General features: G+C 46.9%; 1 protein-coding gene across 1 annotated transcript in view; it reads left to right on the forward strand.

Moving 5' to 3' along the window:
- Positions 1-16521, forward strand: part of DRC3 (dynein regulatory complex subunit 3) — a 43616-nt gene that overhangs the window by 16583 nt on the left and 10512 nt on the right. Inside the window, exons 4-9 of the mRNA XM_049777018.1 lie at positions 3447-3597; positions 7746-7861; positions 8226-8338; positions 10322-10496; positions 13155-13286; positions 15041-15111. Of these exons, the coding sequence (XP_049632975.1) occupies positions 3447-3597; positions 7746-7861; positions 8226-8338; positions 10322-10496; positions 13155-13286; positions 15041-15111 (758 nt within the window). The remainder of the gene's footprint in view (positions 1-3446; positions 3598-7745; positions 7862-8225; positions 8339-10321; positions 10497-13154; positions 13287-15040; positions 15112-16521) is intronic.

Here is a 16521-nt window from a genome sequence, read left to right on the forward strand (position 1 = left end):
CTGTGCCACTGCTCCAGCCCCTACATGTGCCATTTTTATTTCTTAGAATGCAATCTTTTCTGCCCTTCCAAGGACAGCTGCATTAGATCTCAGAGACCTTTGCTTTCACTCCAAAAAAGGTCCCATATTATTTTTACTCCTGGTCCTTAAAACCCTTGCTTCAAACAGTCATGGTTTTATTTATTTTTGGTAACATAATTTTTTTTGAGGGGACATGGAGTTAGGGCCATACCTGGTAGTGCTCAGGGGATATTCCTGACAGGGTACATAGAGGTTTTCCTAGTGGTGCTTAGAGGACTAGGCAGTGCTGGTATTAAACCTGAACCCTTCCTGCTGCCACCCTCATGCAAAGCATTTGCTTGAACCCTTTGAGGTATAGCCTCAGCTTGTGTAAAATGAATACTTCAAAAAATTCAACAGCTGGGCTGAAGAGATAGTACAACAGGTAAGGTGCCTATCTTTAATGTGACCATACTAGGTTTAATACCTGGCACCCCATATGGTCCACTGAGCATAGCCAGAAGTCATCCCTAAGCTCAGAGTTAGGAGTAAACCCTGAGTACTGCCAGATGTGGTCCAATTTTTTTTAAATCAACAATAATTTGTATTTATTCATTCTTTTATGTTATAATTTTCTTATTTCAGGTCTGTATAAGTTAAGTAGAGACTATCTCAGGGCTAAGGGCACTAGCGGGATGCACCCTTGGGAAAGATGTCCTTTCATCAAAGAAAATGAACAAATACATATCTTTGGGATGTGAGAGGAAGATGGAGAAAACCTGCAATGCTAGCAGGCTTTTTGAGAATTGAGTGTTCTTTTCTCATCTGTAAAACAAAGTTTATAGTGAAAAAAGGTTGAATGGAGCAATGTTATTTGAGGACTGACTGTGGTTACTGCTCAATTTTTTAGGTCAACTCCTAAGATTATTATTGTGAAGGTGACACGGTCATTGCATTCCTAACCTGCACTTTCTAAGCAGGTAGCACATAGCACTGGCTAAGGTGCCCAGGTCTTTGTGACTCAAGATGGATATGAAAATTTTTTTCAAGTACTCAACAGTCAGTAATTGTTTTTTGTAAACTTCAGGGCTCCTCATGTTGAATGGTTGATTTTCAGAAGCCACAAAAGTTGTAGAAGAGGCTCAGTGAATTCTCTTTTTTTATTATACCTAATGTGCTCAGGGATTACTCCTGTTTCTGTATTTAGGAATCAATCCTGGTTACACTGTGGGGATCATAAGCAATACTGGGGATCTTCATCCACAACATGCCAGACAAACACCATATCCCTTGCACTACCTTTCCAGGCCCAGTACATTTTTTTTTTTTTAGTTTTTGTCGTGGGGCCACACCCAGCTGTGCTCAGGGGTTACTTCTGGCTCTGTACTCAGGCTGGGAACCATATGGAATGTCAGGGATAGAACTTGGGACAGCCACATGCCAGGCAAATGCCCTACCTGCTGTGCAATCACTCTGGTTCCCCAGTACATATTTTATACTTTGTAGTTGTTATCTAAGTGTTAAGATGATATTATCAGGACTAATAGCTATCTTGTTGACTTTCTCTGCATCTTACTGAAAATTGAAGATAGGAGAATAAATAGCAGTTAGTTGAATATTCTGCATTTCAGAGTTGTAAAGGGCATACTTATTCCAAGTTATAATAATAATGAGCACTGTTTCCTGAGAGAAGCACTCTTTTCAAAGTTTTTCATATGGGCCAGAGAGGTAATACAGTGGATAAGTTGCTTGCCTTGAAGGTATAACTGAGATTTGATCCCTGGCACAGCCTATAGTCCACCAAGCCATGCCAGGAATGATCTTCAAGCATAAATCCAGGAATAAATCCTGAGCACTGCCAGTTGTAGCCTCCAACAACAACAAAAAAGTGTTTTTCATAGCTTAATCATTTTATCATTACAAGATCTGTTTTACACATAATACCTAATTTTCTCTATTTTTAGGGTGGTTATTACTTTTATTTTTTTTTTTGTTTTTGGTTTTTGGGTCACACCCGGCAGTGCTCAGGGGTCACTCCTGGCTCTGCGCTCAGAAATTGCTCCTGGCAGGCTCAGGGGACCATATGGGCTGCCGGGATTCGAACCACCGTCCCTCTGCATGCAAGGCAAATGCCCTACCTCCATGCTATCTCTCCAGCCCCTATTTTTAGGGGTTTTTTTGGTGGGGCACACTCAGCTGTGCTCAGGGGTTACTCTTGCCTCTGCACTCAGTCATAACTCTTGATGGGTTCAGAGAATCTTATGGGGTCTCAAGGATTGAACCCAGATTGGCTGTATGCAAGTCAAGCACCTTGCCTGCTGTACTATTATGCCAGTCCCCTTTTTTGAGTGGGGTAGGGTTGGGATTCCAAGAAGTTTTCAGGGTACTCCTGGGCCATTCTTTTTTTGTTGTTTGTTTTTGTTTTTGTTTTTTGTTTGTTTTTGGTTTTTAAGCCACACCCGGTAATGCTCAGGGGTTACTCCTGGCTATGCGCTCAGAAGGGATCTAACCGCAGTCCGTCCTAGGATAGCGCTGGCAAGGCAGACATCTTACCTCTAGTGCCACTGCACTGGCCCCCCCCTTTTTTTGTTTGTTTTTGGGTCACACCCGGCAGCGCTCAGGGGTCATTCCTGGCTCTACACTAAGAAATCACTCCTGGCAGGCTCCGGGGACCATATGGGATGCTGGGATTTGAACCACCATCCTTCTGCATGCAAGGCAAATGCCCTACCCCATGCTGTCTCTCCAGCCCCCTTCTGGGCCATTCTTTGTGCTACTAAGCCTGCTTGACTGTTGGCTGGGGTGGAGGATGGAAACCACTTGGGTTACACCCAGTGATGCTGAGGGGCCTTCAGGGCTATACCCAGCCATTCTCAGGGAACTGTGAGTGTCAGGGTTCAAACTGAATCTGGTACATGCAAAGTCTGCACCCCTGACCACTGAACTATCTCCCCAGCCCTTCACATGTTTATATATTTCCAGGTGAGGTGATGAGGATCACAGATGTTTGATACATGCCCAAGTTCCCACAGCTAGAGTGTGAGTCTGTGTCCACCCGTGCCTTAGAAAATCCAAGCCACAGAGCTGGAGCAGTTGTACAGCTGGTAGGGCATTTGCCTTGCACGTGGCTAAACTGGGTTCTATCCCTGGCCCAGCATCCCTTATGGTCTCCCCTAAGCACCTAAGCACTGCCAGGAATGACACCTGAGTGCAGAGCCAGTAGTAACCCCTGAGTACCCCCGAGTACCACTGAATGTGGCCCCAAAACAAACAAACAAACAAAAAAAAACAAAACAAAATAAAATCCAATCTTGTCATCAGGAAGGCCTTACTCTATTGTCCAGCACAGAAGGAGGGCCTCCCATCCACTGCTCACCCTTGGGGAAAGGCTGGCAGAACTGTTCTTAACTCAGAACAGCCAAGAAAACTTGTCTCTATCTTCCCAGCTCATCTACCTTCGGCGGTTCAAGAACCTTCGAACACTCAACCTTGCTGGGAACCCCCTTACTGAGGCAGAGAATTACAAGATTTTCATCTGTGCCTACCTGCCTGACCTTGTGTACCTGGACTTCCGGCGCATTGATGAACGTTTGGCAAGTGTCTCCTGGGGGTTTCCCAACTCTGAGACATCTCAGGGGCCCCTGGCCCAAGATGTCAGGAAAAGGGATGTGGAGCTTGTTCTTTTTCCAAGGAGAACACAACTGACCCCACCCCCATGCACCATTGCAGTAGAGCCCCAAGTACTATCTAGGCTGTCCATACTGGCCTGGTGTTCTGTGGATCTTGCTGCTACCCTTCTGGACTGTCTGCTGTTCCAGAGGAGGAAGGGAAGGAGGCAAAGTGAGGCCAGGGACTAGCAGGGTTTGGGCTCAGCATCTAGCCATTATTTCCCCTGCCCTCTAAGGCCCCATTGCAATAGTCACCATTAGTTGTAGTTGTGGACATATCTGCCCAGCACGTTGCATCAATTCTAGTTGTTTCCACTAAACCTGACATGAAAGCTGTCCCGCCTACTGAGGTCTCAAAGCCAATCATGGTGAAGCATAGAGTCAGCCCAAGCCTTCTGGCAATAGAACCTATGCTTTTAGCCACTACAGAGAGTTCACCCTTGTAAAGGGGTCCTTTCTCCATTCATTGCATACCTCTGGCTCCTTCCTGGCTCCATCCATTATGTAGTTGTCTCTTATCCACTGCTTCCCAATCATGAGCTCTGCTCCCTTTGCTTATTGTTTTTATGATCACTGTTTTTGTTTTGTTCAATTTTTGCTACATACCCGACAGTGCTCAGGGCTTACTCCTGGCTCTGTACTCAGGGATAACTCTGGGGATCATATGGGGTACCTGGGATTGAACCTAAGTCAGCTACAATGAAGGCAAGCACCCTACCTACTATATTATCTCTCAGGCCCCTCTGCCCCTTTACTTACTGCTCATCTTTTGCAATGTTGGTACTTTCCCCACTGGAAAGAAAGAATCTGAGTCCATTTACTCTAATATTCTTTATGTTTGGTACTGGGGAGATCAAGGCTGATTTCACTTGCATGCTCCTTCTCACAGGAAGCTAGGAGAGAGAAGTCTGTTTGGGAGTATTCTGAGGAAACAGGAAGGCTGCTTACAGGTTGTTTGTTTGTTTGGGGGCCATACCCAGTGGTGCTCAGGGGTTACTCTTGGCTCAGCACTCAGAAATCACTCCTGGTAGGCTCAAGGAACCATAAGGGATGCCAGGGATTGAACCTGGGTTGACCACGTACTAGGCAAATGCCCTACCTACCTGCTGTGGTATCGCTCTGACCCCTACTCACAGGTTTTAGTGTTCACTCAGCAGGAGGGAGCTTAGAGGGAAGAGCTGAAGGAGGTGGTGCTGTATCCTCTACAACTCCCCATCACCTTCTAGTAAGCACCCAGAAACATTGTGGGTTAGAGCACTCCTGAATACTGCTAAGAGTGACCACTGAGCTCACAGCCTTGGCTAACCCTTTCTTCTGTGCCCTAACAGAACAGGAATCTGAAGGTTTGAATTCTAAGACTCTCACCTCTTAAACATTTAGAAAGTAATTTGAGAGCAAGAAGTGTGCTCAACCATAGAGTACTTGCTTTGCATGGGTGAGACCCTAGATTTTATCCCCTGCATTGCCAGAAAGTAACATCTGAAAAGCCTCATGGTTTCATATGCTTGGAGAATCCAAAGAGCTTCCTTTCTTATAAAGGGCCAGGAGGTGGCTGAAAGAGCTGGAGCTCATTCTTCATATACAGGAGCACTGGATTTAATCCTCAGCACCACATGATCCATTGAGCACTGCCAAATGTGCTTCCCCCAAAACATCTATGAACAACTGAAAACCACAAGGTTCATAACATTGTACAGAATATGAACTACTTTCCAGATATTCCCTCCTTGTTCCCATCAAGTTACAGAGGGCAAGCCACAGGGCCTAGAATCTCCTTCTCTGGAGAAGAAACAATGGCTCCTCTCCCCATTCAGAGGCTGCCATGAAGCAGCTAGAAAAGAATGAGTTAAAGATGGCCAGAGTGATAGCACAGCCAGTAGGGCATTTGCCTTGTAAGCTGCTGACCTGGGTTCCATCCCCAGCATCTCATTATGGTCCCCTAGGCCTGCCAGGAGTGATTTCTGATTGCAGGACCAGGAGTAATCCTGAGCAACAGTGAGTGTGGTCCAAAAACCAAACAAACTAAAGGACAAGGAGAAGAGATAGGAGCTCACTATGGGACTGGGAAGGAGAAGAGAGGCTGGATACTCAAGTTTTTTTTTTTGTTGTTGTTTTGTTTTTGGTTTTTGGTTTTTGGGTCACACCCGGCAGCGCTCAGGGGTTACTCCTGGCTCTATGCTCAGAAATCGCTCCTGGCAGGCATGGGGGACCATATGGAATGCCGGGATTTGAACCATGGACCTTCTGCATGAAAGGCAAACGCCCTACCTCCATGCTATCTCTCCGGCCCGATACTCAAGTTTTGTATTGCTTTCTGTTTTTGTTTTGTTTTGTTTTTCCTTGGGTCACACCCACTAATGCTTAGGGACCATGTAGTACTAGGGATTAGACCAGGATTCCCATATGCAAAATATGTGCCTCAGTCCTTTAAGCCAACTCCCTGTCCCTAAGGACTTGTTAAATTGTAAATTATTTTTACATTAAAGTATAACTCTACAAGGAAACAGGAGATAAACATATTGTTCAATGAGGACAATAAAAAGAAATCAACTCTGAAATATTATGTATTAGCTGCCAGGGTCCAAGTCATGACAAGAAATGACACAGCCTTGACATTTGGGAGTGAGGCTGGGTAGATGTTGACATTGCCACACAGTGGAAGGAAAACTCTGGATCTAGAGTTGTTGGAATCTGGGAGACAGTAAATTAGATCATCTCAGGGACACATGGAAATGCCAGCCTATGGGCTGGAGTATATGGGATTGGGGTTAGCAGTTGTTGAGTGGCTTTCCCTGGGAGTGTTATGAGCTGGGATCTACAGGGTAGAAAAGGATTGGCTGTGGGGGGAGAGTCAACCAGGCAATGGGTAAAGCATGTGCAAAAACCCTAGGTCGAGGGAAAGCAGAATGAGCAAGCTAGTGACTGGGGTTTGTAGTGAGACTGTCAAGGAGGACCCTCCGATTAGTGCTCACCCAAGGGGATATTGACTAAAGACAATGGGCCAAATCAGATCAGCAAAAGAAAGTTTGCTCTGGCTACTTCGGGGAAAGTGGTATACAGACTATAGGAGAGGAGATGTGGGTGTAGCTGGGATATTGAGGCAGAGGTGATGTGACATGAGACAGATTATGAGGATATTAGATAGATCCAGTACAGCCTGCTTCTCAGGGGTTTCCAGTATGGTCCAGGATGTTTCTTGGATGTGGCTCCAGAGCAGAATTGGGGAGGACAGAGTTTTGTGTTAGATGGTGAGTAGATGGGGCTCAGGAGGTAGCCAGAGTGGGGGAGGCCGGAACAGTTCAGCTCCACAGGTGCATGGAAGAGGATATGGCAGGAGAGAGGGGAGTGGTGGAGGATGGAGCCTCAGCACAGGTGAGAGTGGCTGGGTTGAGAGTGAACTCTGGGGCCCGGAGAGATAGCACAGTGGTGTTTGCCTTGCAAGCAGCCAATCCAGGACCAAAGGTGGTTGGTTCAAATCCCGGTGTCCCATATGGTCCCCCGTGCCTGCCAGGAGCTATTTCTGAGCAGACAGCCAGGAGTAACCCCTGAGCATCACCGGGTGTGGCCCAAAAACCAAAAAAAAAAAAAAAAGAGAGTGAACTCTGAGTCCAATTGACTCCAGTGTTCCTGGGAAGGGTCAGAGAATGAACAAGGAGGGAAGAGAACCAAGGAATGGCAGTGCCCAGTACCTGGGTAGTATGACCAGGCCACCAAGTGTGACTTGGATGGCTCAGAAAGATAGAATTTCTGTTTCCCTTTGAGCTTCCCTGAGAAAGAGAGCCAGATCATCTGCATTGGAGGAGAGCTAAAGTAGGGAGCACATCTGTGCCCCATCCCAGTGCTTATCCGCTCCCAGCCTTGGTTGTGTTGCTTTCCAACTCCCTCTTGAACCCTGATGATTTCCTTCCCTCCCAGAATATTTGCCAAAAGACAGGCAGAAATAAGTGAGTCTCATTCACTTAGCCTGTAGGCGAACCTCCCATGCTCAGAGGGCCACAGGTTGACTAAGGCCAACTCAGCTCAGAGGGATCTGACACCCTTGGTGACACTGTCATTCCCCACTGCCCTAGCAGAAAGAGAAAGCAGAGGCCAAGTACCAGTACAGCATCGATGAGTTGAAGCACCGGGAGTTTCTCGCACAGAAGCAGTTGGAGAGGGAGCAGGCCCAGAAGCTGGAACTGGACAAGCACAAGGTACTCTAGAAGGGAGGCTACCCCTGCCTATGCATGTCCCCCTCCAGGACACCAGATACAAATATCAGTCCAGTTCCACTCAGGCCATAGGCAGTGCTCTGAGAACCTGTTCTCTGACTGAGAACAGATGCCCTGTAGCCACACCTAACCTATAAGTCACTACCAGCCCTAGGATCCAGCCCCAGCTATTTCTAACCTAGTTGGAACTCTTACATTTGAGTTTCCACCTCTCTTTATGCCAGGTCCCTATGCCCAGTGCACCCTTTTATCCTGTCCCATCATGCACAGGTCCCAAGACCTATTATGGAGCCTCCTGTGGGGGGTGCATCAGAGCCCCAAGCATGGCTGTGTTTCTGATCTACAGGCCGCCTTTGTGGAGTACCTGAATGGCTCCTTCCTGTTTGACAGCATGTATGCCGAAGACACTGAGGGCAACAGGTTGGCTTCCCTTTCTGGCGTCAGTGAGCTGCTGGAGGTATATCCTTCCAAGATCTGAGTTCATGCTGTCAGCCTTTCAGCCCTGAGCCTCAATTTCCTCATCTTTCTTATGCTCAGGGATCACTCCTATTGTGGCTCGGGGAACCAAATGTGGTGCTGGGGATCAAACTTGGGTCAGCAGCATACAAAACCATCTCCTTACCCCAGTACTATTATCATCTTTCCAATGAGAACATAGAACTCTTCTGGTCAAACCCTTACTGGGGGCAAATGCATTTGGGTAGTGCAGAGCCAGAGTAGCTAGCCTGCTGTGTTTTAGGGGACACATTGAATGTGGGGTTGGCCTGGTATGCTCTGCCATGCTTGACAAGCTGAGTTTCCAGAGCTGGAAAATTTATCATTGATTACAGCGAAGACCCTATTCTCATGAATCTAATACAGTCCCCTTTGATTCTGTTGTGTGCTCTGCAAACACTCTGGGTCATTTTCTCAGCTACCACATATGGTGCCTCATGAATCTTATTCTCTAATTAGGGATGCAACACTTGGAGGCTTTGAGGGGCTGACTTATCCAAGGGCCTGCAGTTAGCAGGACTAAGAGATTGCTGTGAAGCCCCTCCTATAACTGGTAGATCTGCCAATCTCTCAAACTGTCTACAGTGAAGGGATTGAGTCTCCTTCCCTCCATCCCTTCTCCCTCTGTCCCTCCTTCCTCCATCCCTCCATCCCTCCCTTCCTTCCTTCTTCCCTCCCTCCCTCCCTCTTTTTTCTGCCACACCCAGTGCTGCTTAGGGCTTACACCTGACTGCACTCAGGGATCACTATTTGTGGAGGTCAGGGTATTATATGGGATATCTGGGATCAAGCCTGGTTTGGATAAGTACAAGTAAATAAACGCCTTACTTGCTATACTGTTGCTTGGTCCTGGAGGCCCTTTTTAGCATGATTCCAGTCTGTTCTGAAATTCCCATACCCTCCTCTTGGTCCAGGCTCAGACCCCTCAGGCTGAGTTAAGATGCCTCAACACACAGCCAATCTGGGTTCAATTCTCTATACCACATATGATCACCTGAGCTCAACTAAGAATGATCCCTGATATTAGAGCCAGGAGTAAGCCCTGCACACTGCCATGTGTGTCCCCCAAACAAAACAAAACAACAAAAATATGAGGGACGGACAACTAGAGAGATAATACAGCAGGTAAGGTGCTTGCCTTGCACGTGATCAACCCTGGTTTCATCCTTGGCATTGCATATAGTCTCTTAGCACTGCCAGAAGTGATCCCTAAGCACAGAGCTAGGAGTAAGCCTTGAGCACCATGGGGTGTGGCCCAAAAACAAAATATAAACTAATTAATAAAAAATTAAAAATAGATGCCTCAGGACTGAAAAGATAATACAGTGTGTAGGGCACTTGCCTTGCATATGGCTAATCTAGGTTTGATTCCAGCATCCTATATGGTCCTCCTAACCACCACCAACAATAATTCCCGAGTACAGAACCAGTAGTAACCTCTGAGTATCGCTGGGTGTGGACCCCCAAAAAACAAAAAGCAAACCAACAAACAAAAAAGATGCCTCTGGGGCTGGAATGATAGCTCTGCAGGTAAGGCATTTGCCTTGCAAATGGCTGACTCATGATTCAATCCCCACTTCCCAAATGGTCCCCTGAGCTGGCCAGGAGTGATACTTGAGCACAGGGCCAAGAGTAACCCTTGAGCACTACTGGGAGTGGTCCATAGACAAAAGACAACAAAACAAAAAAAGATGCCTCAACAATCAACTCTACCCTAACTCAACTGGAAGCTCTGTGGATTATCAGAAACCTGCCCCCACTGAGATGGGTTTGGAGGAGGGGGGCACAACCCAGTGGTGCACAGGGGCTGCTCCTCCCACCTTGGTGCTCAAGTATCACCCGGCCTTGCTTGAGGAACCACATGGTTCTGGAGAATTGAACCTGGCCTTCAGTTCTCTCCCCTCCCAACTCATGAAAGAACCTGAAGCTTCCTTAATGGCCACTCACCTACAAGGACAAATTCATCATCATCTGCCTGAATATATTTGAGTATGGCCTGAAACAGCAGGAGAAGCGGAAACTGGAGGTCGAAACCTTCACAGACTGTATCAACGAGGCCATCCAGGAAAACCAGGAGCAAGGCAAAAAGAAAATCACCATATTTGAGGAGAAACACATGCTGGTAGGACTCATCTCTCAACACCCCTTGTCACAGAGGGGACCTCCTTAGTCAACCCCACTCACTGGGAGAGTCTTCAGCCCCTGTCTGATGACCCCACCCCCAAGGCCCATGGTCATTATCTTCATCTGCAAAGATCACACCACTAAGAGGTACCACTAGAGCATAGCCTCCCACCAACCACAGTCCATTGGCACCATCCAAAGAGTGGATCCTGAGAATCCCCTTCACCTAAACATACCTGGTACTGAAGGCAGCAGTATCATTACTAACAGACACAGTCCATTACCAAAACCCTTCCAGTCATGATGGGACACACTCCTGGTCTTCATTTGTGCAGGTGTCAGACTCTCCAACTGAGTGTCTGCTCTGTGCCAAACTCTGGGAAGCAAGTGCATTCATAGCTGTAGTTCCTACCCTTGAGCCCTCATTTGATGAGAGGTCCAGAGCTGGGCCCTCCCACTGAAGGGAAGCTCACAGAGGACAGGTGAAACAGCACAGAGATTAAGTCACTTGCCTTGTATTCCACTGACTCTGGTTCAAATCCTCAATACTGCATATGGTCCCCAAGAACCATGAAGGGTCACTCCTAGTACCACAGGGTGGTTCCCCATCCCCTCTCAAAAAAAAACAAAAGGCCCTCCAAGTTGAGGCTTATAGAAAAGTTAGTTGGCAATGGAAAACTATGTGGCATTCCGTCAAGGGAACAGGAAGACCCTGTATTTTTGGAGGTCCAGGCCTATCTCAGGCCACTTGGCTCTGCACAAACAGGCCCACATATACTAGGCCTGAATTGTGTTTTCTGTTTGTTTTGTTTGGGGACCACACGTTTGAGCTCAAGGTTTACTCCTGGTTCTGTGCTCAGGAATTACTCTTTTTGTGTTTGTTTTTTTTTTTTTTTTTTTTGGTTTCTTTTTTGGGGGGTCACACCTGGGAGACCATATGGGATCGGGATTCGAACCATCGACTTTCTGCATGCAAGGCAAATGCCTTACCTCCATGCTCTCTCTCCGGCCCAGCTTTTTATTAGGTTTTTATTCTTTTTTTGTTTTGTTTGTTTGGATCACACCCTGGCAGCGCTCAGGAGTTACTACTGGCTCCACGCTCAGAAATCGCTCCCAGCAGTCTTGGGGGACCATACGGGATGTCGGGATTCGAACCACCGTCCTTCTGCATGAAAGGCAAATGCCTTACCTTCATGCTATCTCTCTGGCCCCATGACTGAATTTTTAATTGTGATCTACATTGAGAGCAGAGAGAGGGGGCTCCTCCAAAAGCAGCTGGCTGGGGTGCAGTGATTAATAGGACAGTTAGAGGGAGACAGAGTACCTCCTCTGTGTCCCATAAAAGCTGAACAGAGGACTGAGCACTGGAAAGCCGCATAACTGGCTTGTTGGGACTCTATGTGAATCTCACTAATTTCCTCAAACACTGAAGCACCTTAAAGTTTGGTATCCTCCCTGCTGCTATGGTCCTTTTTTTGGCGGGGGGGTCATACTCAGGGTTTACTCCTGGCTCAGCACTCAGGGATCATTCCTGCTAGGGTTTGAGGGAACCAAATGGGGTGCCAAGGATCCAACCTGGTCAGCTACATGCAAGGCAAGCCCTTACTTACTGTCTCACTGTTGGCCCTGCTAAGGGACCTTTTACAGGAGCAGCTGTGAGTTGAATCCACATTATAAGCACCTCACTTATATTGTGGAAACTGCAGCTTAGAGAATATGAGTGACTCAGGACCAGAGAGATAGTAAAGTAGGTAAGGCAATTGCTTTGCATGCAGTTCAACCCCCAGGACCCCAAATGGTCCCCCATGCACTGCCAAGAAGACTCCTGAGCTCAGAGCCAGGACTAACTTCTGAGCCTTGCTGAGTATGGCCCAAAGCCCCACACTGCCCCCCCAAAAAGAATAGGAGTAGATCAATCAAGGTCATAAAGTTGGGACCAGAGAAATAGCCCAGTGGTAGGGCATTTGCCTTGTATGCGGCCAACCAGGACAAACAGTGGTTTGAATCCTGGCATCCCATATGGTCCTCTGTACCTACCAGGAGCGATTTCTTAGCACAGAGCCAGGAGTAACCCCTAAGCGCTGCTGCGGGGTGTGACCCAAAAACCAAAAAAAAAAAAAAAAGGTCATAAAGTGACTTAGATATGATTCCAGTGGTCTGACTGCAGTTATTGGTTCTTCTGCTTAACCTGCCACCTTAATAACCACCTGAGCTAAAGAGGATTGAACAGAGGCTGATACAAGTCTCTGCTTCAAGAGCCCAGAAGCAAGTGGGGAGATACTCAAAGTTTCCATCTCTGGAACTACATAGTCCCCTGAACCCAAACAAGCAAAAAAAAAAAAAAAATTCTGGAGGCATGGTGAAAATAAATTCTTCAAAACTGGGGGACAGGAATAGTACAGCAGGTAAAGCACTTGCTTTGCCTGTAGCCAATCTGAATCACAATCTGAATCACACTGCCAAGAGTGATTCCTGAATGTAGAGCCAGGAGTAGCCCTAAAATTGCCAGGTGTGGACCCTGCCCGAAAACAAAAATAAAAACAGAGCTATGAATTGGTAGATCTGATACCTGAACTTGGGCCTAGCATTCAAAGTCTCACCCACCAAACAAAATTGATGCTTGTCGCGGAATATTGACCTTAGTTGTGTGTCCCAGAGTTTAAGTGCCATTCAAGAGGAGTCTGAACCGAGCAAGATGGAGGCAAAGATCACAGAGTGCAATGAAGACATAACAGAGCTGTTCAATGTGCTCATGACATTGGAGATGCAGTTGGTAGAGCAGCTGGAGGTGAGTCCAGTGTCCTTGAGCATAGACATACCTAGCCAGGTTCATTTGTAAGAATTAGGCAATGCACCTACAAACCACCCAGGAGCTGCTCCTCTGCTGGCCACATCTGCTGCAGCTCAGTGTGTCTGACCAGCATAGTCACAGTCCTGCTTATCAATACTGCTCATCATTGTTTGTTTTTAATACATTTCAATCCTTTAGAGTACAAGGGATGCTTATGCAGAATGAGAGGTGAGCTCACCCCTCTGGAATGTCTCCTCTATCCTGCTGGAGCCCAGAGCATTATTAGGGAGAGGTTTTTTTTTTCTTTTTTCATTTGAACAAAGAAACTGTCTGGGTGCTTGAAAAACAAAATGAATCCCCATGAAACAGAAGCTCCTCTGCACAGCTCCGCATTGCAGCCCCATGGTTGCCACATTTGGGGTCCCAGTGAGGAGCTTGCAATTCAGCACTGCACAGTAAAAATGAAAAGCGCTGCTATCTGAAATCCCTTAGAAGTCAGAATGACTTGTGTTTTCACAAGGCAGCTGAGGCTGGGAGTCTGGAGTGCTGTGATGAATTGAACCTCATTGGATGCTGCCATGGCTGGGCCAAGAGATAGCGCCTAATCAATTCCTCACATGTCAAGTGACACCTCTGACATGGGACAGGTTTCCCCAGAACATCACATAGCAGCTGCCAGCTCCCCACTGGGGAATGCTCAAGCTCTGCAGAACACAGTAGGCAGAACATCAAGGGAGGGGGATAGGCAGCAACTCCCAACCTTTTCAGGCTGGGAGATCCCCTTCTCATCAGCCAAAATTGCCCAGACCTTGTGCAGGCTTACATTTGTATTATCAGCAGCCAAGAAACACAGCCCTGCTTGCCAATGACCTTGCTTTTATTATGATGTGTTTACACGTATTTGAAGAAAGTAATTAGCTCTGCCTGTAGACAGTCCTCGGGCTCCCATAGATTTCCTATCGCTCTGTCCACCCTGCAGCCCTGGCATCTGCTGACAGATCCCAGAGGTCCCAGCATAGCTGACCATGCTACGGCATTTTGCATTGTTCCTTCTGCCAACCTGAAGTCCCTGGGGGCCCTTGCTAGGCTCTGTGACAGGACAGCGCAGGGGTGCCTGTGGGAAAAGAGACGAAAGCTGACAGCTGTTCTGATGCTGAGAGGATGGGGCCATCAGTCACACTGATGGAGGGTTTTCATGTCAGCAGACCCCTGCTCAGGCATTGTAGGTGAAGTAAGTCAGGTAAGCATCACCACAACACCACAGGTATCACAGATCAAACCCATTTCATAGCTGGAGAAGTTGAAGCACATGGAGATTCCAAGATATTGTCTGAGGTGGCGGTGGGGGGGGGGCAATCTGGCTGTTAGAAACTTCTCTCCCATTTCTCTAGAGATGATGGAAGAAAAGGGTTTGTGCTGTGTGCATCTGGGAGGGGAGACCAGCACAGATGTCCTAGTGTAAAGTTGGGGATAAGGCATGGAATTCAGGGAGCAGTGGGGGCATGGGTGGGTGTGGGCTGAAGCATTTGAAGTGTGTGGGCCTTTATCAAAGATTAATTTTGATAAAGGGGGAAGTATGGGCAAAGTGGTAGATCACAAACTGTTGCCTGGGGAGGTCAAGGGGGTGACCTTCACTCTGAAGAACTATGAGTTATAGGAGAGGCTGGTAAGTACCAAGGGAATTCCTTTGCTCTTGGGTTAGTTCACTCTACACATACATGTTGACTGACTGTGTTCTTTGTCATTCTCAGGAGACTATAAACATGTTTGAAAGGAACATCATTGACTTAGTGGGACTCTTTGTTGAAAACGTTCAAAGCCTATATCCTTTCCTTGAGGACCCTGCAAGAGGTACTCCTGGGCCTGTCTCAAGCTCTGCTGGCCTCCAGGCAACTGGCAATGACTGCCTGTGACTATCTGAAGAGGCAGTAAAGGAGAGCATCTGGACACTAAGTAGACTGAAACTAGCTAGCTAAGTGAATCGCTTGCATGCTCACTTGCTTGGCTCCTCCAAGCACACTGACAGCAGCACCCTAACAAAGGTGGAAGAAATAGGGAATAGTATTTTAGAATCACATTTCACTTTCTGAGTGTTTTGGTTTTAGGTCACAGCTAGTAGTGCTCAGAGTGCTCACTCCTAACGGTGTTGGGGATCAAACCTGGGCTTCCTGTGCTGGAGCTATAGCACAGTGAGTAGGACACTTGCATTGCATTCTGCCAACCTAGATTCAATCCTGGCAACCAGTCTCCCAAACCTGCCAAGAGTGATCCCTAAACATAGAGCCAGAAGTAACCCTTAAGCACTATAATGTATGGCCCCCAAACCAAATACCAAAAACAGAAAAACAAAACCTGGGCTTCCTATGTGCAAAATATTTACTTAACTCATTGAACTCTCTCTCTCTCTTACTTTCTCTCTCTTTCTTTCTCGTTTTCTTTCTCTTTCCCCTTCTCTCTTTCACTCTCTTTTCTCCCCCTCTCACTCTCTCCTTCCCTTAACTTCACATTTTTTGGGTAGAGAGGCCAATACCCCACAATGCTAAGGAGCTACTCCTGGCTTGTACTTAGAGGCTTAGGGGTTACTCCTGGAGGTACTTGGGGAACCATGAATCAAACTAAATAGACTGGGACCAGAAAGATAATCCACAGGTAAGGTGCTCAGCTTAGCTTTTATGTAGTGACCCTGTTGAATCCCAGCATCCCATTCCTAAGGTCCCCCAAGGACCCTCAGGAGTGACTCCTGAGTGCAAAACCAGAAGTAGCCCCTGAACATTGCTGAATGAGTATGACACAAAAACAAACAAGCTAGATTGACCACAGGCAAGGCAAGGGTCTTAACCTCATGTGATCAGTCTGCCCTTGAATACTTCACTTTTATTAGAAATCCTACATCCTGATTTTGATTTACAAAATAACTAGAATGTTTTTGTTTTGGAGCCACACCTAGTTGTGCTCAGGGCTTACTCCTACTCCCAGCTCTGCACTCAGAGATTTCTTGGAAAGGCTTGAAGGACCATATGGAGTGCCTGGAATTGAACTCAGGTCAGTCAAGTTTAAGGCAAGTGTCCTTTCTGCATGGTTCTAGACCCATGATTTACAGAAATTTCTATACCTCCATTAAGATACTAAATTCATCAAGGACCCTAATTATTGAAAACCTCCACTTCTAAAATTTGAGAACTGTAAAATGTCCAGTTTTTCACCAGGGAAAAACATGTTTCCAATGAATAGA

This window comes from Suncus etruscus, chromosome 7 (assembly GCF_024139225.1).
Source record: "Suncus etruscus isolate mSunEtr1 chromosome 7, mSunEtr1.pri.cur, whole genome shotgun sequence".
NCBI classification, from domain to species: domain Eukaryota; kingdom Metazoa; phylum Chordata; class Mammalia; order Eulipotyphla; family Soricidae; genus Suncus; species Suncus etruscus.